We start from the raw sequence: 27,656 nt of genomic DNA, 5'->3' as shown, positions 1-27,656 counted from the left end.
TTTGTTATTATTCCGAAATGAAAATGTTTAATAATTTTACATTTTGAAACTGATTTACACATACTCCTGAGAAAATTATAATAATTTAAGATTAGTGATAAACAAATATATAATAATTAACTACACATTCATTTAATTATAATTTATTTGTTTAAAAATATAAAAGTAATTAATAGCTTCAAAAATAGACTTTTGACCCCCTTTTAGCTAATAAGACTTAACAATGGGCTTGAAAATACTAATGTTACAGATTTTTACAAGTTAGATAGCATACCTGTAACTACTTTTAATGTATTTGTATTAGCCACGCCAGATAATATAGCTTTTGGTCTTTATAAAATTTAAACAATTTGAGCTACAAGCTAGATAGCAACCATCAGCTACGAAAACCCTGGATTTTTTCTTTTCTTAATGGAGTACTGAAAGCCTATTTGCTTTTGTATTTCATCTTAATTTAGTGCATACAAATACCATCACAGACCTGGATCAACAGGTGGTAACAGGCTACTAATAAGAAAATATCTTTGTATGCAATTAAGTTAATCACAACCCACCCCTCAACAATCATTTTACATTTCTTAGCAATGCCTAGGGGAATATATGTGCCTTTTACCCTTCCTTGATGATTCAGCATACCGAAGACTTTAAAGATCAGAAGGGAGGTGAGTTCCTCGGTAGAAAACCCATCATAGGAAAAAACTCCCCATCTCTAGTATGTGGTAGGATTCAAGCAGCTGGGCCACCCAAAGAGGTCACTGAAGGGACACAAATGCTGCAGCTGGACTACAGCTGTTATAGGGATAATATGACGGTTCATTATGGTGTGGTAAGTAATCTAGCAGCAGGAGGGTAACAAATTTCAGTTATGGTCTCTACTGTCCTGTTAAGGTCAGGATTTTATAAATATGAATTAAAACATTTTAATTCTTCTATAATTAAAATGCCAATTTCTACCAGTGCAGGGAGCGTTTCATTGCTTGTAGCCAGATATCCAGAGCAGGTTTGTATTCCTCTGAGTCCTTCTGGGGCTCAAAAACTGCTTCTATTCGCCTTAGCTTCTTTAGTTGTTCTTTGTCAGTCCAAAATCCTATAAACAGAAAGTTCATTCTCAAGCTCAACTGCAAATATGTTATTTTTGAGTTGTTTTAATTTATTTCCAAAGCAGAAACACAGTAAGAAATCATGACAGCTTTTCTTTACTCAACCAACAACTTTCTCACAGGGAAGCATATTTTTAACATTGTGAAACTCCTTTCCAATAGCATCCACTTGTTTGGAATCCTGACAACAGCACATCTGCTTAACTGGGACAGTTTCCAAGGAACAGCTCTGGTACACTGAAGTTCCTTTCGGTTTCATCCACACTGTGCTTTCGGCTGCAGGTCCCTCTCAAAGAAGGGCCACAGAAACAAAGACTTCACACTAGTTGCTTCCCTACCGTCTTAAAAATTGCATAAATGGCAGAAAACAGCTGGTGTTATGTATTCAGATTAATTCAGGTTATGGAATTGTTCTTGTCTGTCTAGAGCTGCAACTGTCTTACAGTTTTACTTGCGGAGTAAATCCTACTTGACCACACAGTTTTTATCTTCCAGTTGCGTTATTTGAGTATCAACTCAATTTAATGAAGTTAATGGAACGATATTTTGTAGGTGGATATTAAGCAAAACCATTGACAGTTTGTAGTTTTAAGTCTGGTTAGTTATACACAACAATTTTGTGTGAGTAGAGCTGGATTATTTTTTCCTGTTAATTATTTATTTTGTACTGCCATTGTGTTTATTTCTGTGAAAACCTTAAAGAATAAAGGCTCAGTTCACAGATGACCGGACACAGCTTCAGTAGGCCTGCCATGGCTGCACGTAAGCGCGGCAGCTTCCTTGCCACGTGACCCATCCCCACCGAGCACCGTGCTCCAGGCAGTGTGAACATGGGAAGGGGTGCAGCGTCCAGGTCAAGATGGGAGGCAGCAAGACAGGGTTCACCTCTTTCTCACCCAGTAGTATATCCTTCTAAATGTAAATGAATCTTACAAACATACATTCCGATACTTTTCACATTAAACTTATTGTTGCTATTCCTTTATGTAAAACTAAACAAGCATGCAACGGCTCAGCAAATTGGGACATTGTGTTAGAAATACAAATAAGGTTCTTGATTTGGTTTATGTATGACATTATCATCTGTTTCTTTGGTCCATCAAATATAAGCAAGTGGGTACAAAGCACTATACAGAGAAACATAAACACTACTTACCTTGGATTCCCACAAAAATGGCTATAGTTTGGAGTTTTTACAATTATTTGAAGTTATGCACTGTTTTTTTTCCAAATTTTTTTCCTTATTTACAGACATGCATTATGAAGGGAAACCCAAAACCCCTTTAAAAGTATACATACCTGAAGCAAGGCCTGCTAGAAAAGCTGCACCAAGACTAGACATGTCTGCATTTGCAGGTTTTTCTATTTTCTTATTAATTAAATCTGAAGTCATCTGCATGACAAAACTATTATTACTGACACCTCCATCAGCTCTATAGGGAGAGGGGAAGAAAAAGTTTAAAAAAAAAATAAAATTGTGTTTAGTTCAAATGCTTATTGCCAAAGTTTCAGAAAACAATGTCTGGGGTTTCACACCTATGCATAAATCTTCCTGTCACTCATGCACAAATGCATTTCCATTTTATGGGCAAATTTAGAAACCAGCACAAGGTGCCTAGAGAAAAAAAAAAAAAAAAAAAAAGAATGCCTATAAACTGGGAGTGATAGACAGATGTTATCAAAAGCTTTGAAGGCTCTGTCTTCCAAAAGTATATGTCATCCTGGTTGAAATGTTAGGGGTCATAACAGACCCTTTACATAGTTATCACCAGAACATGACAACTGCCAAACCCATTACATTAAACAAACCCTTTCAAGTCTTCTCAGATATGGAAAAGTACCTTTTTTATTACTACCAAATCTTTGTACTAGTTAGCTAAAATGCCTTCACAGTTGCTTCTTTTTATGAGGAAGATGAGAATGAGGCTTCCATCTATCTGTTTTCCTAAATGCACCATATTGGAAACCCTTTTAATGGAAAAAACTAGAACTTACCAATGTTGATCTTTAATTATCCGAGAGCAATTACTAGTGGTGCAAAGTAATCACTCTTGCAAACACAAAATAACTATAACAAAAAGCAATCTTTGAATTGTCATAAATTGGTTCGTTATGCTGTTGGACTCCAATACCAGCCAGGTATGGAGCTGTCATTCTATCAAATGTGGTGCAGTAAAGACATCTACTATTTATTACTACAGAAAGTGTTGGGTAATAAAACGTAACAGTTGCTTAGAAACCTTCCATTCAAATATGCCAGCTGAAATCTTCTATACAATGTGATGCCTCAGAAAACTTTTGTATAAACGTTTTGGCTGTTTCTGACAGTCAAATCAGGAGACAGTGCCTGACTGGTGATGTTACAGGGTTTTGCTTGTTTGCACATACAGTTAAGCAGGGCTACCACCTCTACACTATGGCATAAAAACCTTTAACTGGCAAAGTCACTTTCTTAATGCCAGTGACATATTTTTAAAGAAGAAAAATGTAAGACATCAATTTCATTCAAGTTACAAGGGGAAAAAATAAAGAAAATTTCCAAATACTCAATTTTATGTTTAGCTAAATTTTGCTGCTAGATACTTTGAAGATTCAATCTGTACAGTACATCTTTTAGCTCAAAGTTCCTACATGCTGTTTGACTGGGGATGTGCTATTTCACAGAACAAGTAAATAGGTGACATTTCAGGACTCCAGGGACCACCAGGATCATCCTTGTAAAGGCCGCCACAGACTGCTATAACATAGGATACGAGGACTAAAACTGAGGGTTTCCTTCTCTGTACTTTCCCTGACGGTGTTGACACAAGCAAAGAGAGGTAAATAAGAACGTAGAGGACTAATGAAAACAAGAACTTTGTAGGAGCTTGTAGGAGCCAAGGGCCAGGAAGAAAGGAGGGACACAGGACACTAGCTAAAAAGGGAATGAACATATTTACAGGATAAAAACAACAACAATGAAAAAAATCAAAGATAATGGATAGATACTAATGGTGTGCAGACAAAAGGATGGGAGACCAGTTTACAACCCTACTGAAAAAAACATTCAGTGTATCTCATTATCTTCTAATGCTAATCCACAAGCTGAATTGCTAATGATCATAGTTAACTATTACACTCACTATATGAAACAGCAATTTTATATTAATGAATAAACCAGAACATGATCACACAATTTTAAAGTTTACATTACAATATAAATGGGATCATAATTCTAATGTTCTCTAGGCAGTACTTCCACACTTCCCAGTTTTCACTTCCACTTTGCAAATTTTGGATGCAATTTTCTACGTAAAAAGCTTCCTAAGGAATCAAAAATTTGAATACCTTTCCTGTTTTCCTCTTCATTAAAACCCCAACCCTGGCTGTTTCTTTATCTTTGCCTACTCTGTCCCAGTACATGATGGAAGACAAACTTTTACGTCCCCCCACTTTGTACTTTCACTTTTCTTCCACTACTGAAAAGTCTGATTTCTCAAGTGTCTACATGCCTGCCAGTCTACTTCTTCCTTTGCATGGTTATCAGGAAAAAAAAAAAACAACACAGGAGGGACAGGAACCCTCTCCTCTCTCTTCCTGACCATGGTATCATGGTGACCCCTGGCTGCCAGAAGGAGAAACTTTGGAGAGCTTTCTCAGCATGAGAGGGCTTGAGGCTCTAAGACAACTGCTGTGTCCAAACAAAGTATCTACTGAAACGCACAACGTAGTTTTCCAGCAACTCATAATTCAGCTAAATTTTTCCAAGACATTGTGAAAACCGTATTCTAGGGATCAACAGTTACATCACTGAATTTGATTTGCTTCTTCAAAGACTGAAGCAAAACAAATGTCTTAACAATTGAATTGTAAAAATATTTTTCCTCTTTCCCTTACAAATAGATCTAGTTTTAACTGATGTCTTCAAAAAACACTCAGTCTGCAACAGACTCAGCACAAAAAATTTCAGTATGAAAGAATGATAATAAAGGGTAGAATGACCTTTGTAAAAGGCATTGCTATATGCACTCTAGTGCTACCTGAAAACATTTATTTGCTTTTTAAAAAAAATATATATTTAGAGCAATTCATTACTCACCTATTGATAGTCACGGATGTCATTGGTTTAATTAATAATCGACCATTCTGTGGGTAGTCTCTACTGTCACTTTTAAAGTTACATTAACATTTGACTTGGTAGTCATCTATTTCTTAGCAGCAGAATTTTTACAGTAGGGTAAAATGCCTAATAAAGTTGACACCTGCTTAAATCAAACTCCCATATATAAAATTTAAGTTACAGGGAACTTACCGAATTGTTTGAAGAGGAATGCGTACCTTCTTCACAATGATATCATAAAGCTGTTTGTTTCTTTAAAAAAATATTTAGTTGAATTAAGCATTATATATTCCATAAAGTGTTTCCAGTATCTACATAGTCAGAAAATAAAATACAAGGCAAAAAATGCCTCAGTTGTGTCAGAACAGCTGCAACAGCTAACAAGTTTCCAAAACGCATAAATAAATAAAAGAAAAAAAGTCTGAAACTGGTCTTTGTTATACATCATTACAAAGACACAAGTATGGCTAAATCAGGGCTCATTCTATAGCAAGTCACTGTAGAAGGTACATTTATTCCCACCTGAAAATGATAAGTGTCTACAGACAAGATGCAAATGTTGATGTAACAAGTAGTTTAGAGTGAGGAAAACAGGCTGACGGTGTCAATCAGAGTTTATCCAGCTGTTCTTTAAAACAAACCTCTGAAGGCTGCAAGTTTGACTTGTTCTGAAACCATTTCATGTAATGGGAGAAAATCTAAACACAAAGGATCTCTACCCTTTCCTAGGTAGGTATTTGAATTGGATGACATTCTCAACATCCCTGTTTTGAAGAGACCCATGCTTCAGAGTTCGGGAATTACTGCATCTCACGTTTCTCTTACAGTGCAGAAAAATATGGGTTAGAAACAACTGCGGCAATTCAGAATGTTCCCATCCTGCAGACATCCTTTTTGCCTATTTGCAGTTTACTATGCTCAAAGCAGAGCTGGTGACTAGATGGAAGGAATCGTGCCAGTGTTCCCTAGACAGCCAGTGCAGTGTGGGCCAGGCTGAAACCATATTCAACTTCAGTTCAAGGCACGCTGGGTGGGTTTGCGAGGCAGAACCAAGCTGTTCCACAGCAAGCTACTGATGTGATATCATCAGTGGCTAGCAGTAACATCTTTAACCTTGACAGTTAGATCTGGAAGTTGTTGTCCATTCACATCTTTAGAGATGTTTAAGATACCTATTACTGTGTTTTATAAAACACCAAAAATTCAAAGTTTAGCCAAAGAGCTAATACAAAACTTCCAGCTTCAGGAATACTTTAAACACAGCTGGACTGGGCTACAACTTCTGACAAAACACTGTCAGGAGAGTAAGGACAAACTTGAAACAGAAAACATTTTTAGAACACGCAGAAAACAATGTAACTTAAGAATCCCTCTATGGTTACTTAATAACAAAAACTCTGACCTAATAAATATACAAGAGTTTATTTGTAAAGCGTTAAAGAAAAAAAAAAAAAAGAATGCCACTAAAACTCCTTTTCAATGTAACAGTGATGGTAACACTAACAGTATATTTTACAAACTGCAGAAGTCCACGTATCCATTAACACTGTTGATCAAAATAAAAGGAAACATAAGAAAACAGAAGCAAGCTAATTAAGTAAGCAGTACCTGAAAGCTACAGATTCCAATATAGCTCGTACAAGATGATTTCTGGTAGTGGAAGGTTTCAGCCCCATGAAAGAGGCACATAAATATGGGTCATTCACAGAAACCTGCAGAAAAGATTTCACCATGAGTCCAGTGAATTGTATTTGTATTTGTTTTTGAGAAAGGAGTCAAAAAGTAAGAAAAAAAAAATAACTTACGACAATTACAGGCAGCATAGTGAAAGAAGAAAATTGAAAACAGTATGTAAGAGGTATATAGTGTTATTTTAGCTAACTCAGTGAACACTTTAAACAGCTTCTTTCAACAGGAAAAGCTTTTAAGTGACTTCTTCCAAATTTGAAATACTAAATAACACTAATCTGTATGACTTCTCTTTAAAATATATATAGTGTACACTAAGCGTCTAGGACAGGGCACACTGATATTGCTGTTCTTTAGCAAGATTTCATACACACACTTTTTTCTTTAAGCAATCCTGAACTGGTGAAAGAAAGATGAACAGACTTTTAAAAGTACCACTGAAAAGGATGGTAATACTTTTTATTAGTTTATACTACAGCCTGTTTTCAGTGACACTCATAAACAGAGTCCAACTGAAATTCTAATGGATTGATTGATTAATCTCTCCACTTTTCCACTGCTCTAATGAACTTTACCACAAAAATATTAGTTTGCTCATTCATACCTGGTTTGTGACAATGTTAAATCTTATTTTCACTGTAGATAGTAATTTTTAAATTAAAACAATCCTCTCCAGTTGCATTGTACTAAATATCAATTATGACAACACTTACCAGAAGTCTGAATTTCATGCTTATAAAATATATACACACGTACTTACAAAGTAAATTAAGAAAATGCTAACATGCTAAAAAAAAAAAAAAAAAAAAAAGGCAAAACACATATGGATAGGTACATACAGCCAAAAGGAAAATCGGCATTTTGCAAAAGTTCCTAAATAGAAGCAACTTCTGCATTACAGTAAAAGAATTTTTTTTTCCCCATATACAGGTACTCTTCCCATTCTCAGAATGGAACCACTTGTCCAGCCCAGTAGCGTAATAAAGATCCATGGCTTCCAAGATTACAGATTTTTATACACAAGACAATAAAATAAAAAGCGTAGACTCATATAAGTATCTTGAAAGAACTGATCATTAAAAATAATAAAAAAAATAAAAATAGCAGTGCATATATATGCCCACACCCCAATGAAAAGTCCTAAATTTTTGCTGTTAACCACAGCAAATTCAGCCTGGAAACCCCTTTTTCCAGCAGGAGTAAGAGGAAAAATTATTAATGCACATATTGACTCAATTTCAAATACACTTTCACAATGACGCTCCTCTTAGCGCGCTACAACACAGCAATAAAATTCAGTAAAAAAGAAACTTGTTCTTAATGCCTCAATATGGACAAGTAGAGAAACATTTTCCTCTGTGTAGGAAATGAACATATGGGCTTCATAAGAACCCTCCCCAACCACTATTATTTTGAGGTCTAAGAAACATTACTCCACAATCATTTTTTGTTAGCATCTAAGCAGACATGTTACAGTCCCAGCAGTGTTCAACTGTTCATGTCCCTTTTCATACCATTTAATGCACTCAGTTTCTAAACTGATACAGATTCTGTTACCAGGAGTCTACTAGCTAAGCAGGTTCCACTGAAATAAGCAAGGGTTTTTATAAAGGCAAAGAAATTCACATTGGTGGATACTATTAGTTGTAACTAGATGTCACTGTTAGAGAAATCCATTCCGTTTTCTAAGTTTAGCTTCTAAATTTGGGCTGGGAATATTAGAATTAGGGAAAAAGAGTTGTGGTAAATCAATGCTTACCAAGAAGCTAGCTGGGGTTCCTTCTGGAGACAGTGTCAAGAAAGCAAGGGGGAGACAAACCCGCAAAGCAAAGCAAAAACCAACCAACATCTCTAGATTTTGAATATTAATAGAATTAAAGGTTTAAAAAAAGATTCAGATTAACATTTGTATACCTCAGATTCCTGTCTGCAAATAGTGAAATTTCACATGGCTAACATTTGCTTATTCACAGCACAATTACTCACAGCAAATGCTAAATGGAAGCATCTCAGCATAACCAACCTTTATACCCCTAAAAATAAACATAATTATTAGGTGGGCTGTTTGAGAGAAGGTAGCTGGGCTACCTGCAGAAGAAACAAAATTCTTCTTTACCTTGTTCCATTAACATACAGCACTTACACAAAGATAAGGCTAAAGATACTAAGTTTTGTTAGCAAAAACATTAGTGCTGGGAATGATCAAACCAAGTACTATAGAGACCGATGAAAATCAAAATAAAACATACTTTTGGACCAACACAGAGACAAGCTGTCAAAAACATTCCACGTAGCTCTGAAACGTACATACTCAAACTAACAAGTTACTATCTAAGACTTCTAATAGAAAAGAGAAGGTGGTTATTTTTGAGGAAAAAAAAAAAAACAGAATACTGTTTTCACATTAATGGCTTTTCATTGTTTGGGTAATACAGTAACTTTTGAGCACCTGACAGGTTCAAAGATCATATGTCTATACATCAAAGAACCAGCTGATGGCAGACATTATTCAACACCCACAGCACAGTGACAGTTTTCCCTTCATTCTGCCTGGTCCATCTGTCCAGTACAGTTTACAATGCCAATATTCCAAATGACAACTTGGAGACCAGGGCTACACCACAGAGCTTCTCCTGGACAACACCACTGATCAGAAAAACAAAGTTTTGTGGAGACATGGTTATTTTCATATTGACAAGCCCACAAGGTACAAACAGCTATGCTGCTGAAAGTGCTTTTAGTCAGATTATCTCATATTGCTTAGGAAAGTGGCATAACTAGATGAAAAAAGTTTTGGGGCTCTGCACAGTCCCTAAGCTAGCAAAACCTGTTTATTTTCATTCTGTATGAAGGTTTGTCTAAGAGCTCTGACTTGCAGCTCTGTCATATTTTGTGGTGACAAATTATAAACTATTATTAGCAACTGTCAAACCCACACTGGAAGCAGCTGCTTTGTAGCTGAATAGGTAGTATGTCAGTGCCCCAGCTATCCCAATTTGTCATTTAATGTAATGCATTAACTGGAATTCCCATCAATTCCAATCTAGACTAATATGCTAGACTGAACTGCAGTATCAATATCATCCTTGTTGCTGCCTCTGCACAGGGACAGTAACTCACATCTGTAATGAAACTCAAGAGGGATCATGAATCAGAGGTGGAAAGGACAGACATGAGGATACCTAAGTCTCCAGCATAAATGGAAAGCAAGTAGAAAGAACCCAGAGCTTGTGACCCAGAGGGGATCAAGTAATTGCAGGAAGTTCCTCAAACAGAGAGGGAGGTAAAAGCAAGCTACTGGGAAATGGAGGGGACTAAAGTGGAGAACAAATGCCAGGAACTCCTTACTATACACACTGTGCTCAGCAACAAGACACAAACCCTATTTTAAAGGGAAAAAACTAACTCAGATTAAAATTTGCTTATCAAAGAATTGTCTAAATATTACTATCTTTGCTTTTTGTAACACCAGGACTTGCAATCTTGCTCATATTTAAGTACGATTAAGTATTCTGATGAACTACAACCTACATCTTGAAAAAAGGCAGAATAAAATTAATTATGTTAGAACAGTGCTTTGCATGTGGCAGAAAAGCTACGGGGTCGTTTTTTGTTTCTGCAGGCAGTGCCTGAGCTACTGTGGGCAAATCATTCAGTTTATCTCTCCCCCAGGGCTTCATCTGCAAAATCAAAGTAATTTGCTTATTTTGTAGGGTTTTTCTCATGGGGTGTGGTGGTGTTTAAACATTCTCATATGACAGTGATCTTCATACGTTGCGGTGAGGGACAGAGAATAAGAACCCGAGTAGTACAGAGCAAATACTGTGATCAGATGAAAATTACTACATTTAAACATGTAAAAGTTAAAATTTTAACTGTGTTATTAAAAATTTATTCTCAGTTATATTAATAATAATTTTACCTGAAAACCTGGAACAAAACAAACGCCTTGAGAATCAACAATACTCCGTGCCATTTTTGCTGTTTCATCTACATTGGTGAAAAGATCTGTAAAGATGCATAAGTCATATGCTTTTATTATTTACTCCAATTTCTTCATATATTACTAAAAGACAAAAATCTAAAGTTAGACTATGTCCTTTTGTAATATTCTCAATATATATGTTCTAAGGGAAACCATCACTTCTCCTGTATTTCATGCCCATCAGGTCACATTAAAAAAAAATCCTATTCAGATGAAGACTAAATTTAACAGATAGGAGAGTATCCTTTTATGCTATAGCTTTTTAATCTCCACAGCCTGTAAGAGGTCATTTGCTTTCCATAGACATAAATGAGGATTAAGAATGCTAACAATGGCACCCTAAGTATGCTAAAAGCCTAGATTTGCAAAACAGAAAAGTTCCCCCCCCCCCAAGACATTATTGTCAGCCCAAGCACCAAATGACTACAGAGATAGTCCTTAATACCCATCATATTTTATCAGCACCCTTAATATTTTTACAAGTGACTGACACATAAATATAAATAGCGTAGGTCCTAGTATCACCTCTTTGACAGACACTGCTTTTATTCTTCATCTAGCCAGATGTCTCCTTTCATAACTCTATAGACAACCCTCTTTAGCTTGTTCTTTACCCACCTGCAACTGCATGTGGTACAACATCCTTCTACTAACACCCATCTTCTGCAGTTTTACTAATAATGCTCTTATGTGGCCGTACAACATGTTTTTACAGAAGACTACAGGTCTCCTGTAAATGAATGCTATTGCTTTTCCTTGTCTAAAAAGTAATTTTTCCTAAGATAAATTAGGTTAACCTAGCTCAATTTATCTTTTAAATATCCATCTTGGCAACTTACCAGGAGTTTCAATTTACCTTTGTAACCTTCATAAATTTGTTTGAAAGCTTTGGATTCTACTGTGCCCAGACTAATAAGCGTAAATTACATCTTTTCCTTCTTGTTGTATTTGCTATTGCTGAACTATATATAGTACCTCTATGTCAGGACAGAAAATGAAAAAATTAAGTAAGATTGACTTCACCTTGAATTTCCACATACTACTTTCTCAAAATTTTTAGAAGGGATCTGATTCCACTAAAAGAAGCCCATTAAACTAAGTTTGTCTTGTTGCAGAAACTATTTCCAAACCTTAACCACTATTATATGTTTCACTTTCATGCATGTTGAGCATCACCACCCTTACTGAGGCCATCAGCTTACCTTGTGTTTTGGCCCAATTCCTTCTGTAAAGCAAAAGTTTTACCCTTCTCTTTATTTGTAAAGCTGATAAAAGTTTCTCAATTCTGTTTCTCTGTGATCATATTTCCAGAAAATAAAGGTCTTGCTTATTAGAGAGCTTATAGCAGCATGCCTATTTTTATCTCCCTCTAAAACTTCCCCAATTTTTGCCTGTGGTAGCAGCTGTAGGTCATGTCCATTTCACTACTGGCTAGTTAAAAACCCTTTATACTATTGCTCTGCATATACTAATGACATCAATTTTAAGTATGGATAAATTCTATCGGGAGACACCAGCTGGAGTACTGCGTCCAGCCCTGGGGCCCCCAATGTAAGAAGGATGTGAACCTGTTGGAGCAGGTCCAGTGAATGGCCATGAAGATGATCAAAGGGCTGGAGCACCTCTCCTATGAAGACAGGCTGAGAGAGCTGGGGTCTTTCAGCCTGGAGAAGAGAAGGCTCTAGGGATACCTTATAGCAGTCTTCCAGTACCCTGAAGGGGGCCTACAAGAAAGACGGGGAAGGACTCTTTATCACCGACTGCAGCGACAGGACAAGGGGTAATGATTTAGGATGAGGTGTAACGGTTTTAAATTGAAAGAGGGTAGATTTAGATTAGATATTAGGAAGAAATTCTTTACTGTAAGGGTGGTGAGACACTGAAACAGGTTGTCCAGAGAAATTATGGATGTCCCATCCCTGGAACTGTTCAAGGCCAGGCTGGATGGGGCTTTGAGCAACCTGGTCTAGCGGGAGGTGTTCCTGCCCATGGCAGGGGTGTTGGAACAGGATGATCTTTAAGGTTCCTTCCAACTCTAACCATTCTATGATTCTATGAGAAGTATCCATTTCAAGTATTGAATTTGACGCAGTAAGCTTATATGTGTACCACTGATACTTGTATCTGCAGCACTTAACTGTGTATTGAATTGAGTAATTTCCTCAAAAGACTGGTGGCTGTTATTCTCTAGACTCAGTCAAACTTTGAGTGAAGATGAACCCCTGAGAACCAATCAAGTCATACTTAATCCTTATGGGCACATGCATTAGCATGTATATGCACATATGCACTAGAAATTGACAAATTCAAGAAATGTGGAATTTTGTGGTGAGCTACACTTCAGGAAAACCTTTCCCAGATAACCTGCAGTTTGAAACACTAATTTCTTTTTTGCACCCTAGTAAAGGTGTACTCAATTTCTAAGTAAACCAAGTAAATAGTTTATTAGAACGCTCAGAAAAATTGTCCTATAAACAATCAGTGGTTTTGAACATCAATTACTATAGAGCTAGTATTTTTCTTAGTCTTTTATTAACCTAGAACGCAAGTCTTTTTATTACCTAATAGTCACAGCCAAAAGGCTCATTACTTCTGTGTGAAGCAACACACACAAAAACGTTATTTATTTTATAAAGTTCTTTAGGTTGTTTTCATATAACTCAAACCTGTCATTAATTCTGGAGATGTACAGCTAGAGATCTCAAAAGCATTGCAGCAACTGTTTGCAGAATATTGTATTTACAATCATGCTACCTCGACTTAATGGGTAGTCAATTTAAGTGCTTCTCCTCAACTGAAAATTCAAGTCCAAATACCCTAAAAAAGCACACATCTAATTTTATAGGCAGGTGTCCTTTACGCCATTTTTATTCAAGTCTGGATACCAGGTTAAAAAAAAAAACAAAAAAACAACCAAAACCAAAAGAAGGCATCAGGAAGTTTTCCATGCTCAAGAGAAAGCAAGCGAGGAGTAAAATGTTTCAGGAAAATAAAAGCCTACATAGGAAGGAGGGTCTGAGAGGCAGAGTTTGATGAGGAGATGATTGTGCAAACTGAACTCCCTGCAGTAAACGCACACAGCGGAGAACATACTAATGAGACTGTGAATTTTCCACTGACCAAAACATGTAGGCTAGTTTTTTCAATCATGGATAATAAAACCAAGCTCAATAACATAACTAAAACCTCATAAAGCAGGTTCTTAAGTAGTAATATATTTTACCCTCTACAAAATTAAGGAACTACTTACTTATATCCTGAGCCCATCTTATGGCAGTGCCAATGTCTGACATACAGCCTTCGGTTAAGTAAACAACTTCTTCTCCAATCTTCCAACCAATCAGTGGATACAGACCTTAATTATTTTCCATGAAACAAAACAAAATACTAGTTAAATTAAATGTTTCCCGAAAAACACATACAAGCACCCCAAACAATAAACCCAACTAAAAAAAAAAAAAGTAGTTTTTATTCAATTCCTTTGCAGAATGCAAGCTAAAAAAATATCACTGATAGAGGTTAAACATATTGATTAAAAATTTAATGATGGAATTACAGGAGACTCGAACAACAGTTTGTTAAACCCAAGTTAACCTAAAAAAAATTTACTATCAAATCATAAAAAACCTCCTCTTTAAGCTAAAGAGAAGAGCTATCTGCACTTACTTCTTTTTTAAATAAGAGATTGTATATACTTAAAAAAAATTACCAGTGTTTTCCTATTTGTTTTCAATCTATCTAATTTTCCCCAATAGTTTCTAAAAATTCAGAATTTACTTCCCCAAAACATAAAATACAAAGGCTGGGGTTTCAGATGGGAAGCACAAATACTAAAACAGACATATTCACAAAAAAAAGGCAACACAAACTTAGAACGCAGATCTTATTCACAGAAGAAGATAAAAGTGATATACTTTTTTATTCCTTTTTCAACATGCAATGCTTCCTCACATAGAAAGCAAAAAAAAGAAGCTAAGTTTCACAATTTGCCCATCCTTGTCCCCAACAAAGGCTATTGCCAGTTAACCACAGCATTTTACCTGTATGTTTGCCTAATGTAAAAAACAAGAGAAACATCCAAACTCAACAAAAATATTTGGTGACATACTTTTTCTATAACTAGAAAAGATTAACACTTCTATAGTTTACATGATGAGATCTGCAGGAAGTTATGATTTCCAGAGTTTTGGCTTTGCAGTGGCTCAAAAAAAAAAATTCAATTACTTTAACATTTTTTTCCTTATCTCTCAGAAGAAAGGCAGAAATACAGAGGGCAAACACTGTTAGTTTATTTGAAACCACAGTACAGCATCTTTCAAAGAGCTGTCTGCTTGAGGATACTATTACATTAGAAATAAATAGCCAATAATGAGGATAAACCCGAAAATTTCTCTCCTCTTTGCCCCCCTTGGATATGTTGAAACCTTAACAAAGAAAAGAGAGACATACTACTTAAAACTGTCAGTGTGAACACAAAGGCCTTCTCGTTTGATATCTGTGTTAGTAAGTACATAGTACAGAAGTCCCACAGAGTACTGCTTTTAATGCTGAAGCAAAAAGACTTCATTATCTAGCTGAAGAGTAGATGTTCTCCAGCACTGCAGCTCGACAAATGTTTTTTTCAGGTCATTTGATAAGAACCAAAGCATTCAGTGGCCACTGCAATAAAAACTTCACCCAACCCAAGTATCCTAACTGTTGGAGTGAAGAAAGCACTCAGACTTTATGGGACCCTGCTCCGGACTCGGAGGTCACGGGTAATGGAACAAAGGTAAATGGGTCCCAATAACTACAGAACCAGAGCAGCATCGGAAGGATCTAGGGATTCTCTCTACTTTCTCAAGGTGACTTTGCTGATAGACAACTGTCTCTCACAGAATCATCACCAGTTTGCTTGCCTGTGTCCAAAAGCATGGCATGGTAGTCCTAGTGCAATTGCAGAAACTTGGTTAGTGCTGGAGGCACTCTGGGGCATACAAGGGAAAACAATTAGCAGTACCTATTTAGATTAAAGTTTGTATTTGTCTCTTGAAAGGAAAAGGTGATATACATATCTCCACATCCTTGATGCAGGTCTCCTTTACATCCTTTATTTTCTACCAAAGGTGAAGCTGCAAAGCAGCAAGACCAAACAATTCATTGAGTCAAAAGTCCTAGAGAAGGACAGCTAATTAGGGACAGAGAAGCCCATCAGGTGCCTTCCTAAAGATGCTCATACCAGAAACTCTAGCAGTGTAAAATAACCTACTGCTAGGGAATGAATCAACATGACATTTGGCATTACCACAGTTCCTAAGAACTATCAGACAGACAGGTAGATTTCAAATCTATACAACATGTTTCCATCATTGAATTGTGAGAAGTGCTGTTCTCAAAGGAATTTTTTTTTTTTTTAAACTGTCATATATCTATTCAGAAACTAGAACAGCAGCTAATGAATAGCTTGCACAAGGATGCTGTAGGGATTCATCTTGCAGTCTTAAACACATAAGTCAACTTTAAAGATTGAACACATTACATTTCATGCCCAGGGCACTGAGAAAGCTAGGTACCTAACTTGTCCTACTAACCATACCACACGACAGCCAAAAATAACATAAGGAAAACAATTTTAACATAAACAACAACCTAAAGCAGTAAAAGTTTCACACCACTGCCTTAAAGATTTCAACTCCTATCAGATCACAATAGGCATATATTTTCTTAAAAACAAAAACACAAAAAAAACCACACAACCCCCCCGAAAATGGAAAAACCCTACAGCATGCTTTTGCTGTTACATTTCCACAGACTGCATACATCTGATTTCTTAAGTAAAAGTATCATCATAATGACATCGTTAATTAGCCTAAAAAGCATTTGCATTCGTAGGGAATTCAGTGTCCGTGCTATTCAGATCTGACACATCTCCTGTATTTGCCAAGGTCCTTCCAGACTTTAGTGGGTAAAAGTCTCCTTAGCATACTGCTGTCCTCCCTCCTCAGCCCCACCCCTCCTATTTTAAATTGTGGGCTTCCTTAAATTAGTAACTCTTCAAAAATATGACAGACAGAGAGACTGTGCAGGCAAATTTACTTCTGTTGCTCTCTTGACAAATAGCCATCTATGACAAAAAAACAAGCTTGACAGACCACAAGTGTTCAGAACGACATAAATACTAGAAACATATTGGGGAACCCATTTCTAGTATTTTAAAAGAAAACTAATTGCTAATCCTGCATTATCTCACTGCAGATACTTCAAAGCATAAGGGCTCAAGAGGAGGAACTTACAGTGATCCACTGGAACATTTTGATGTGAGAAGCCAGAGGACCAATCCCCTTTTTCTCCATTCCTGTACTGTATAATACTGCTATCAAGAAGAACAGGTGAAGAAAAAAAAAAAACAAGGAGGGATGCAGGTAGCAGACATAATTACTAGTGATGTTACTTAAATTCTCTTGTTGAGAAGCATATTTCAGAAAAACCAACATCTACTTTTCTAATTAAAAATTTCCAGTCTTCTGTTCTGAAAACACTTTCAAGCTGTTTTTTCTACAGCTGAAGACAGAAGTAAAAGCATAGCTGATTTATCCCTTTTTGTACCCTCATCATTAACAGCTGCCAAGTAACGTGAAATACTCTAAACCCAAAATTTGACTATCTTACCTCTCCGTGATGCAAAGAGATGCTCTCCAGTATTCACATTCCAGAAACCACCTGTTCCCATGGTCAGTTTAACATCTCCTGGATGAAAGCAGCATTCCCCAAACATAGCTGACTGCTGGTCAGCGACCTTCAGTACAAAAAACCAATACGATAAGTTACCTACCAACTACCAACCTACAATGCTGCTGGATTTTAAAATACCATTGCAAACACTTCAGAGTTCTGACTACAAATAACGATTTAGGAAGGAACTGAGCATTAAGAGAGGACTCATATACAATTTCTTAAGTATTTGCAGGCCATTCCAACACTCAAGATTTATCACTAAAATCAAATTACACCAGGTTTGGACACAATGTGAAGTTCTCTAGTATTGCTTACAACACTGAAAAATATGTTATGAAAGCAAAAGAAATATTTTGTGGTTTAGTATTTGACAAGGATAAGCAGGGCATTTGCAATCCCAGGGAGTAGAACAGAGTAGCTTGGCTTAAATTCCTCTTCCCCAAATACAAAGTTGAAGTTTTGAGGTCTCACCTTCCTTTTTCTCTGTTACCCGCCCTGTACCAAATTATTCCATGCTTGATTTTTCAACAATGATGATGGTTCTTAAATGCATTTACTTATGTTTGTGCCTTGGTGAAGCAGTAAATTTACAGATAAATTTAGTGTACAATTCTTTAAAAATAGCAGGAGAAATTCATATTAGCTAGATGACATTTTTTTCCATTTAGCTTAATTCAAGCAGTTTTTTTTCTGCAAGTCATCACTTTACAAAAATAATGGGTTTTTCTTATCCAAGTTCTAACCACTGAGGCAAGAACATGTTATTCTCCATTTATTTTTACTGAAAAAAAAGAAATAAAAGGTACCGCAACTGGATCTGTTAACAAATACTCTCACATTTGTGTAGAGTCTTACTGAAGTCAAGCCAGGATGGACCCCACTGCACAACTTTCTACCTGGCTTAAAATCAGTTGTTGCATACAGAGACGTTACCAGAGCTTTGAGCAGAATGCAGCTCTGCTAAGTCCTATATTCAGTGCTTAATCATTTTGTCATCTAACCTTAATGGACCTCAACCTCCAGAAATACCTTCCAGTTCCTCTCTCCTCCTTTTCCCCTACGGTTGTAAACTGAGTTTTTAGAGAAAAATTTAACGAACAATTCTACTGTAGTTAAGTCGTAGAGAAGGAATAGAGAATGCTTACTGAACAGGCAAGTATTAAATCAAAGCTAAATAAAATGAATACAGGTACAAATATACAGATTTAAGTAAGACAACATTTTCACTCACCATTGCCATTATTGGAATAGGTACCCCAAATATTTCAGAGTCAGCTGATCCAAAGTTGAAGCTTAAAACAAATGTTATAGAACAACATCACAACACTAAATTGACCTTTCTGTTAAAATGAAATCTAGATATATAAGGCCTGTGTCTGCAGAACATATGAAAGGTAATGCTACTGATTTATTTTAAAGAAAGTATTAAAACTATCCCTTTAAGAAACACTGATAGTAAAAATAAAACTTTGGATGTAGTGTTAAAAAAGCACATCTGCATATAAAAAAAATTTTGTTGTGTATTTGTATATTACTTTGCCTGTGCAGATTCTGTAGTATTTTTCTAAAGGCAATTAATTTAACAGGTATCACATTCTTTTAAATATGCCTTCATAGTTACCTTGTGTCTTTCACTGGAGGATAAATAGACATTGGAATGGAAAGTAAGTTACACAAAGTGGGGTTCCAACATTTCTGAAATAATATGGGAAAAGTAAAAATGTCAGCAACTCTCTTAGAAGCACAAGAGCAACAACATTTTTTCAGAAGAGCACATACCGTAAAGGGTTCAAAAACACCTGTAGCACTGGCATTTGAGTAATCTGTAGCATACACAGAACCTATCATAAAAAAAACAGAACAAAGCAAGATTTTAGATACATACTTTTTCTTTAAACAACTTAGCGATTCCCATTAAATAAACTGAGTGTCTATAAGCAAAGTCACAAATAACACAATGAGCACACAATCTTTACCTACTCTAACGTGCATATATTAATTACCTTATTTCACCCTCATGAAACTGGCTAGAAGAGAGTCAGTACCTTTGACAACATGCACCACACTGACTGCATCACTGTCTATGATAATCTATCCAATTGCTCATGCATTATCCCTCAGGACAGAAACTTGTACTTCTTCCCCATTTGTAAAAATCCTTTGTTCTTTTTCTTTCACGGGTACTTTTCTCCAATCAAGGCCAATTACTTTTGGTAGTCCTCTTGAAATTTTAAAAGGTTGATTACACTGAATAATTAATTCCCTTTCTGACCACCCTTCCAGGTAGGCCCAAAGAATAATTAATTCAGAAGTTATTTTTTTTAAACACGAAATATATTACAATATTCATAAATTACTTTAAAAAGCACAAATTGTTAAAAAAGTATTTAAATTCTAGGATATATCAATGACAGTCATGAACATCATTACTTCGATTCCAGTATGTTTTATTAATATTTAAGAGGAACTGTAAAATTAACCTTTAGTCAATCTGTACAGCAACCACGTGTCAACTGTTCCAAAGCAGCAGTTATTTTTTTTGGCAGCTTCTTCAGCCTGGGAACAAATGTATGTACAAAAAAAAAAGTATTTACAACTGGGTACAATAAAGAGGAACATAGTTCCTGATTCCTTGTCTCCTTTTCTTCATGGTTAATGACAGTGTCCCCAGAAAATAAGTCTCCGACTGCCAATACTTCTTCAAAAAAGGGCAAGTCGGATATATAAGTAATACTATCCTACAGTTCATGCTCCTATCAGAGAATAAGCAGTTTCTTACAATTCCTGCTAAGGAAAGAGATGCAATTAATCTATGGCAGTGGCATCAAAGCCTTAAAAAGGGAAACTTTATAGTCATAATTATAACAGTGGTGAATAAAGAAAACAAAGTCCTGTGTACTGCCCTTAAATAAAAAGTTAACAGAAACAGAAGAAATAAGTGTATTTTACAATATTTGCTTGAGAACAGTAAAGGCAGAGCCATTGTTTTCTGGTCTATGACATCTGTACAGAGTTCAAAATGTTACTTTCCTTGGGATTTTTTTCCACTTTAAAATGGGAAATTCAGATTTCATCTAATTTCTAGTAACTGATCTGCGTACAAATACGGAATTCAGAAGAACATACAAACTAATTCACTCAAAATATGACTGAATAAATTATTTTCTATAATTAAGAGCCATGAATTTTTGAACTTCTTGGTTTGATAGTCACATATTTTAAGAATCGGTGGCTGACAAAACATGGGAGAACATTCATCTCACACTGAAAACTCAGCAGCTGCATAACCTTAAATTCTATAATCCTCCAAATTCACACCTCACACTTTCAACAGGTCCAACCAAAACATGCCAGTAAAAAATTATACTTGACCTTCTCAATAGTTAGTTTTGTGAGAGAAAACACCAGACAAAACACAAGAGATTTTGGGCTTTCTTTACACAAGGTAGAAAATTGATGATAACCATTTTCTTAAAAAATAATTTGAAAATTAACATAAAAAATAAGATGACTAAATTTATAAATACAATAGGAAGAAACAAGGAAAATTATAAGGATTAGAGCAAAGAATACAGCAACATATAGCAACTAATGCAGTCGTGCATTAGTGCATAAGATTATTCCAGCACAACTTATTTTACACGTATTTTCCAATTTACACTACAACAAAATGCAAAATAAATTGCAGTGTTTGGTTGTTCAGTATATTATTTGTGAAACTGTAAGCACTGGAACAATGCAGATTGGAAAGATAAGAGTGCTGGTTCAAAGGAAATACAATTGTCATGCGGAAGTGCAAACAACTTTAAAACAAAGTACAATTACTAACTATGTAATTATATGAAGTGAAATAAGGTGATTTGATTATGTTACCTATGCACAAAGAAAACTTTTTACTACTACACATTTCCAGAATAAGAGGAAAAAGTTATATAATCATGAGTAGATATTTAGGTAGACAGGCTTTAAACACTGACACAGACAAATCTGAAGAGGTTACAACCAACCTAAGTCACTAGCCATTATTATGTCTTAAGAAAGCTATTATTTTTCCCTTTCCAGCTTACCTCATGTATGTTTTTAAAAACCCATGACAACTTCATAGAAGTTTGTTGTGTAGAAAAAGTAAGAAAACTTGGTGCCAAATATCGATCATTCCCAGTCAAGAAATGAAGCACTGTAAAAATAACATGAACTACCTGTTTCAAAAGAAAAGAGTTACTTAACCTTTAATCTCTCCCTTTAATGGTTTCTGACCAATTATCTTTAAAGGATGACAACACAAATGAAAGCTGCTGACACGAGATTAGACTTAGAAAGCTAAAATTCTGTTAAAGAATCCTTACACAGGATTTCAGCAAATAGCCTTTCCACAACAAGTACCACAGGAAGGAGCAGCTGCACTAAGCAAGTCTGTTTTACTGATGTCTGCTGGCACACTAACAGACTGCTCTGCACTACAAACACAGGTCACCTATATGAGCACAATGCACGATGTGGTTGACAGCGTTATGTACTTCCATACAAAGTTCTCCTATAGTAGTCAGGCTCAATCATATTCTACTAGATTAACCATAATTGAATCATTAGTCAAGTTTTCGTTCACTAAAGAAATCACTGGCAAACCCAAGAATTTAGCTTCTTATTGTGAGTGTGCTGGTCAGTTTCCACTTACAGGAAAAGTAACTTCAGTTTTTCCACTTAGAACAAAACTCTCTTTTCTAAAGGCATGCAGCACAAGCCATGAGCAGCATAAAACGTACCTTCTACAGATAATCTGAGCAAAGAGTACATTAAAAAAACCCCAGCAAACAAAAACCCCAAACCGTTGTCAACCAAGAACTACCTACATCCAAAAATTATGCTCTAGCACTGTTAACATGGAATATTTAATACAACAAAGAGACTAAAAAGTAACAAAGCAAGTGCTAGACCTACAGATATCTTTTCCCATAATTAATTACCTTCAGGCTATCAGTACTGAGTTTTTTCTTCGTACTATCTTCTATGCTGATCTTGCTCAGTTAAATGTTTTTAGGCCACAGTACATCATATTAATATGTTAACGGGACACTTGCAGTATTTCAGATATTGCTTTTACTCTTCATAAAAATGAACCAGTTCTAATATGTCCAAGCAGTAGGTAGCTTAGCACAGTTTTACCTTCAGCAGAAGGGACTTATTCCAGGAATTCACAAGTTCCGCACTTCTTAAGTCTTGCCAACTTATGAAATTATGAAACGGTTTCCCGGTCCTCCTGAAAAACAGTATTTGAACACCACCATTTGAAACTACAGAACACACACTGCCCAAAAAATTCAACATCATTCACCATTTCCAATCAGGTCATTTAACACTAGGTCAATTCCTAAAATAAGTGCATGTCCTCCTGGAGGATTTGATGAATTAGTAATAGGCACGCAGACATTTTGAGCGTGAGACTTCTCACCAGGTTTAAAAAATACGTATATATTCGCCTCTTCCAAAGTGCTAAGAACAAAACAAAAAGGACATACACTTATAAACTGTTCTGCACTGCTCTAAGGTGCGGCTGTGCAAACACAAGAGAACATGACTGACTGACATTTGCGGCTTTCAGGTCGTGACTTGGCATTTCTACAGTCTGCCTCCATCCAGTCTATGAATACAAATTAATACAAATTAATTTTAAACAACACACAATATTACATACTTGTGCCATGTAATGAAAGTTGCTCTCTGCGTTGAGATGCCAAGACCAGCAATTTGCCTCATGTGAAGTCCCGCAGCTAAAAACCAAAAACAAACCACAATAAAAAATGCAACCTTTCCAATATAGCTATAAAACCTATTGAATATTTAGGAAATTAATACTTTAAAAGAATATAAGTATCTTTAAAAGAATATAAGTATCTACAGACTGGCCAACTAAGTGGCTAGCAGTGAAATATCACAGAACTCTGAATCAGACAACTGATTCCAAAGCAGGTAAATAAACCTACGTATTTTACAAAAGCAGCTATGGCACACTAACCCTTTCCACCTTCTGAAAGGCTTTAACTTCAACAATCCCAGTGACAGGCAGGCAGGTTACATATGCTTATATAATCAATTAAAACGTGCATTTCACGTGGAAGACTGAATGAAAGCACAAACAGAAGAAGTATCTTTACAAAGTTACAGAAAGCAATTCCCTAAGGAAACAAAACTAGATCGATTCTGTAAACAGTACAGAGATTAATGTCAATATGCCATGATGCTTTACATCACTTTGATGACGTCTCACCTTGAATACTATATTCCTTAAGCAATCTTTCAAAATTCATAAGAACAAATGTGCCTAAACCACGTATCACTGAATGCAATGTATACTTCAAATTCAGAAGTACAAAAATGTACATTTAGGTATACACCAATTTTGCTGTTAAATTTCACCTTCAAATAACTGTTACAGAATGCTTTTTCTAATATGTATAACTGTAAATAATTAAATAAGTCCACAGCAATTTTCAATGCAGCTCTGTTCAGTTTCCCAAGTACTGCCATGCATGCTTCCAGAAGCAAAATTTTTGGGGAAAAAACCATACATTGAGAAATTCCACTTAAATGACAGCCTACCTATTTTGATGGCCCTCCATCCCGCTACTTGAACAAATCACAGGTTAAGTAGGTCCTGCTCATACATGTTCTTATGTTAACTTTCACGTGCAGTTACTCATCTGCATAAGCGTATGCTGCAGACACTACAACCAACAGCCTCTGAGTGACAATTACAGAAGGGGTTTCACAAAGAAAGCATGCCTTGCTCTGCCGACCTCTACACGTGCTTCCGCACCTTCCCTTATACTGGCCCGTGCACTCACGCAGGCAGTGGTATCCAGGCCCTCAATCAGCTGAAAATTAAATCAGTGCTTTCGCAAGGCTACCCGCTCCAACTGCCTGCACAAGTGCTGCTGGCAGTGGGAGTGTATGGGAGGAGGAGGACCTGGGAGCGGGTGGCTTGAAAATGGCAGTATTCCTTTTTCAGTAGCAGCTGGGTCTAAACTGAAGGAAAGCTATACCAGTCCTACTGCAGCTCACTACAGATTAGTGGTGTGTGTTACTCCTCCCCATCTCTACAACCTCTGTGCTCCCACCACTTTCCCTGTGTCAACTATCACGCTCTTTAGATCCCTACATGAGTAGAGCTAACTTCCATTAAAGAGAAAAACAAAACAGAAGACAAACACTGCTATTTTTCAGCTAAGTGTTCTCCTGGAAGGGTTGAACCAGTACCAAAGTGAGAGAGAGGGGAGGCACCATTCAGCCAGATACGGTTTTCGCCTTTAGGTAGTACCGAACTACATCAGCTCATCCACATGCGCGCAGAGTCACATGTTTTAGCTCCACAAGCCCTGTAAATTGAAGTGCTCCCATGCCTTCTTTCTGCTTTCAGAAAGTCATTCCTGCCCCTGGTACCACACCCTCTCTCACACTGGCACAAATATTCGTGAAGCTCTGTTGGCACCAACAACTGCACAGTGACTTGACTTGGGAAACTGCTCTGGACTTGAAACAACCCTGCAAAAAGGAGGGTGGGACTGCTGCTTTTGACAACAGCGTGGGCTTATACTCACTTACATTACACAACCACTTAGAAACAACTTGCCAACAGTGCAAACAGCTTGGCCACAAGAAAAGCTTCCCCCTTTTAAAACTAGCTGAAAAAATCTTGCTTCCTTGTTCGCCCCACAGAATGGGAGTGGTCTAGTAAGGTCTTTAGGGGTTGAGGTGGCATTGCTATTCTTGTGACAGTAGTTGTGGCTGCTGAGAAAACAGACTAAGAGCCCAAAATAATCGGCTGCAGCTTACACCTGGTTACAGTTACTTTCCCTGTCCCCTAGTCTGCCTTCCAAAGGGAGAGACAAGAACAGTTTTGCCTTGAGCCAGGCTTGGAGGCAGAGCAACACTTGGAGACCAGACTGCAAAAGGAGCTAAACAGGAGGAACTTTAGGCACTGAATGAAAGAGTATGATGCACACACACATGACAAGGAGGCTGGGGCACTGCGAGAAAGCCCGCTGGGGTGCAGTTGACAGGGCCATGGCATCAGTGTGGCACAGAAGGTGATCCATGCTGGATCGCAGAACGCTAGAGCTGGTATAATGGGAAAGCTGTGGGAGTTGCAGAGAGTAAGCACGTGGCTAGAGCCTTTCCAGAAAAGGGGGAAAGAAAAAGCATCAGAAGTTCAGCAGAAAAGGGAGCTGTATGTGTTTTAGTGCGTGGAATACTAGGAAATTTTAGGCTGAAGGACAAATAGAAAAGAACAATAATACAGAAATTGGATGGTAAGAACTGTTTGTAGTTTGTAAGGGGGAAAGTGGGAATATTGGGTTGTAATCAACTGAGCACAACTATGAAGCACCCTGCCTTCATTCTCTCATAGACTCACATCCACACACACAAAGCATAGAGGAGGAAACAAGCCTACTCTCTGTTTGTACACAAAGGCATCTGGAGGAAGGCAGACAGACACTGGGGAAGGATACATATACAAAAAGCTGGAGCAACGAGGCACTGTCACCGACATGTAAATCAAGCATGCACGCTGTTTCTGGTCCTACTTCAATCCTAATCTGGCCCAACAGAAAGAAAAGTAGTAATTGAAGGTTCTATTGTACTTAATGAATGAATAGGTGTTAAAGTATGCTGTAGACTTGTGCTCAATGATAAATTTTCAGTACTTTTTAAAAAATAAATGAAACCAACCTTGTTATCTAATTAACTAACTTTACTAATTTGCATGCATATTAATTACCTTCTCAAACTTTATAGGCCATTACCTTGTACAGCATCTTTTATTACACCAACAAACTGACTCCAGAGCACTTCAGGATCTAATTCAACCCAGCCAGGACGAGGATAAAGCGATTCCACCTGTTCATGGAAGATACACCGCATTGTTACGATCCCTAGTTCACAGATACCAGCATTCTTGTGAAAGTTTGTGCAAGCACATTTAGGTTTGCCTTTTTTTTTTGTTCTTAGTTTTCTGAATCTACTGCAACAGACAAAACAGTGTTTGTCACTTTTAAAACACGGTTGGAAGTGGGTGTGCGATCTCTAGAAGACTTCCTCACGTCAGAGAGAATGAAGAAGCCCAAACACCCAGGAACAGGGGGAACCCTTAAGCCCCTTTTGAGGCTCCAAACTGGAGCCTTTCGGCTCCGCTGCTAAACTCAGACGCGGGTGCCTCTGAGCGGCTCAGCAGCCGTGCAGCACATCGGGCTGGGGAGCACCGGCCAGCCGGGCTTCCCGCCAGAGGGTCAGCCCCACCACGAACACCCCCTTCCACCTCTGAAAACCCGCGAAGATCGGTGCAGCTTCCCCTTGCTACGATCTTTTCATTGCAACAGCTAGGAATAAAAAAATAAGTGAATTTTGGAGATCACCTTGATCCCAAAATCAAGAGCCACACAAACCAAAAGCTGCCCGATATTCGCTTTCCAAAGTTAATGCTTTTTTGCACAGCGGTTACGTACCGGGACATGTGTAAATGCCAGTCCCACACAAGCCCCCCCGTGCCCTGCTGACCAAACTCGTTTTGTTTGTAGAGGGATTAGTCGATAAGCGACTAAAGCCAAGGTGGCAGGGAGAGGGGGCACACGCTGAGGCGGGGTGGAGCGCAATGGCGGTACCCCCGCGGGGAACCGGCCGGGCCGCGGGTTTCCTGTCACCCAGCCTGGTTGGAGGGCCCCGGGGCAGCCGCGTCCCCCCGACCCGCCACTGGGAAGCGCCAAGCCGGCCGAGCGCCGACCCCGCACGGCCGCGGGACCCTCTGAGGGTCCCGGACACCCGCAGGTGGAAACCGCCCGGCCCCGCTCGCAGGCGCCCCTGAGGCGAGCACCGCCTCAGGCCGCCCCCGCCCGCCCCGTCCGGCGCCGCTCGCCGCGGATTCACCTTCCTGCAGCTGGAGCCTCGCACTGCGGCCGCCCGGTCGTAGACGTGGCACTTCACCACCGTGCTGCCCACATCCACCCCCACCACGTACCGGGCGGGGGGGGCGGCGGCAACGGCGGCGGCGCCGCTCTCCTGCTGCCCGCACGGCATC

The 27,656-nt window shown here is 37.7% G+C and overlaps 1 protein-coding gene across 1 annotated transcript; it reads right to left on the bottom strand.

Annotated features, from left to right (window-relative positions):
* Positions 1-27,655, bottom strand: GK5 (glycerol kinase 5; the record flags this gene model as incomplete). Its single annotated transcript, XM_082487400.1, has 16 exons — positions 1-1,087; positions 2,400-2,533; positions 5,392-5,451; positions 6,808-6,911; positions 10,811-10,896; positions 14,124-14,228; positions 17,522-17,648; positions 18,819-18,879; positions 19,209-19,282; positions 19,367-19,428; positions 20,068-20,143; positions 21,655-21,786; positions 22,751-22,844; positions 23,280-23,355; positions 26,389-26,482; positions 27,506-27,655. 16 exons carry the CDS (start codon positions 27,653-27,655, stop codon positions 951-953), a joined length of 1,572 nt encoding a protein of 523 aa, XP_082343526.1. The 3' UTR covers positions 1-950.
* Position 27,656: the final 1 nt, after the last annotated feature.

The sequence above is a fragment of the Vanellus vanellus genome, assembly GCF_965231255.1.
Source record: "Vanellus vanellus genome assembly, chromosome: 8".
Classification (NCBI taxonomy): Eukaryota; Metazoa; Chordata; class Aves; order Charadriiformes; family Charadriidae; genus Vanellus; species Vanellus vanellus.
This window is presented reverse-complemented; position numbering and strand designations above follow the sequence as displayed.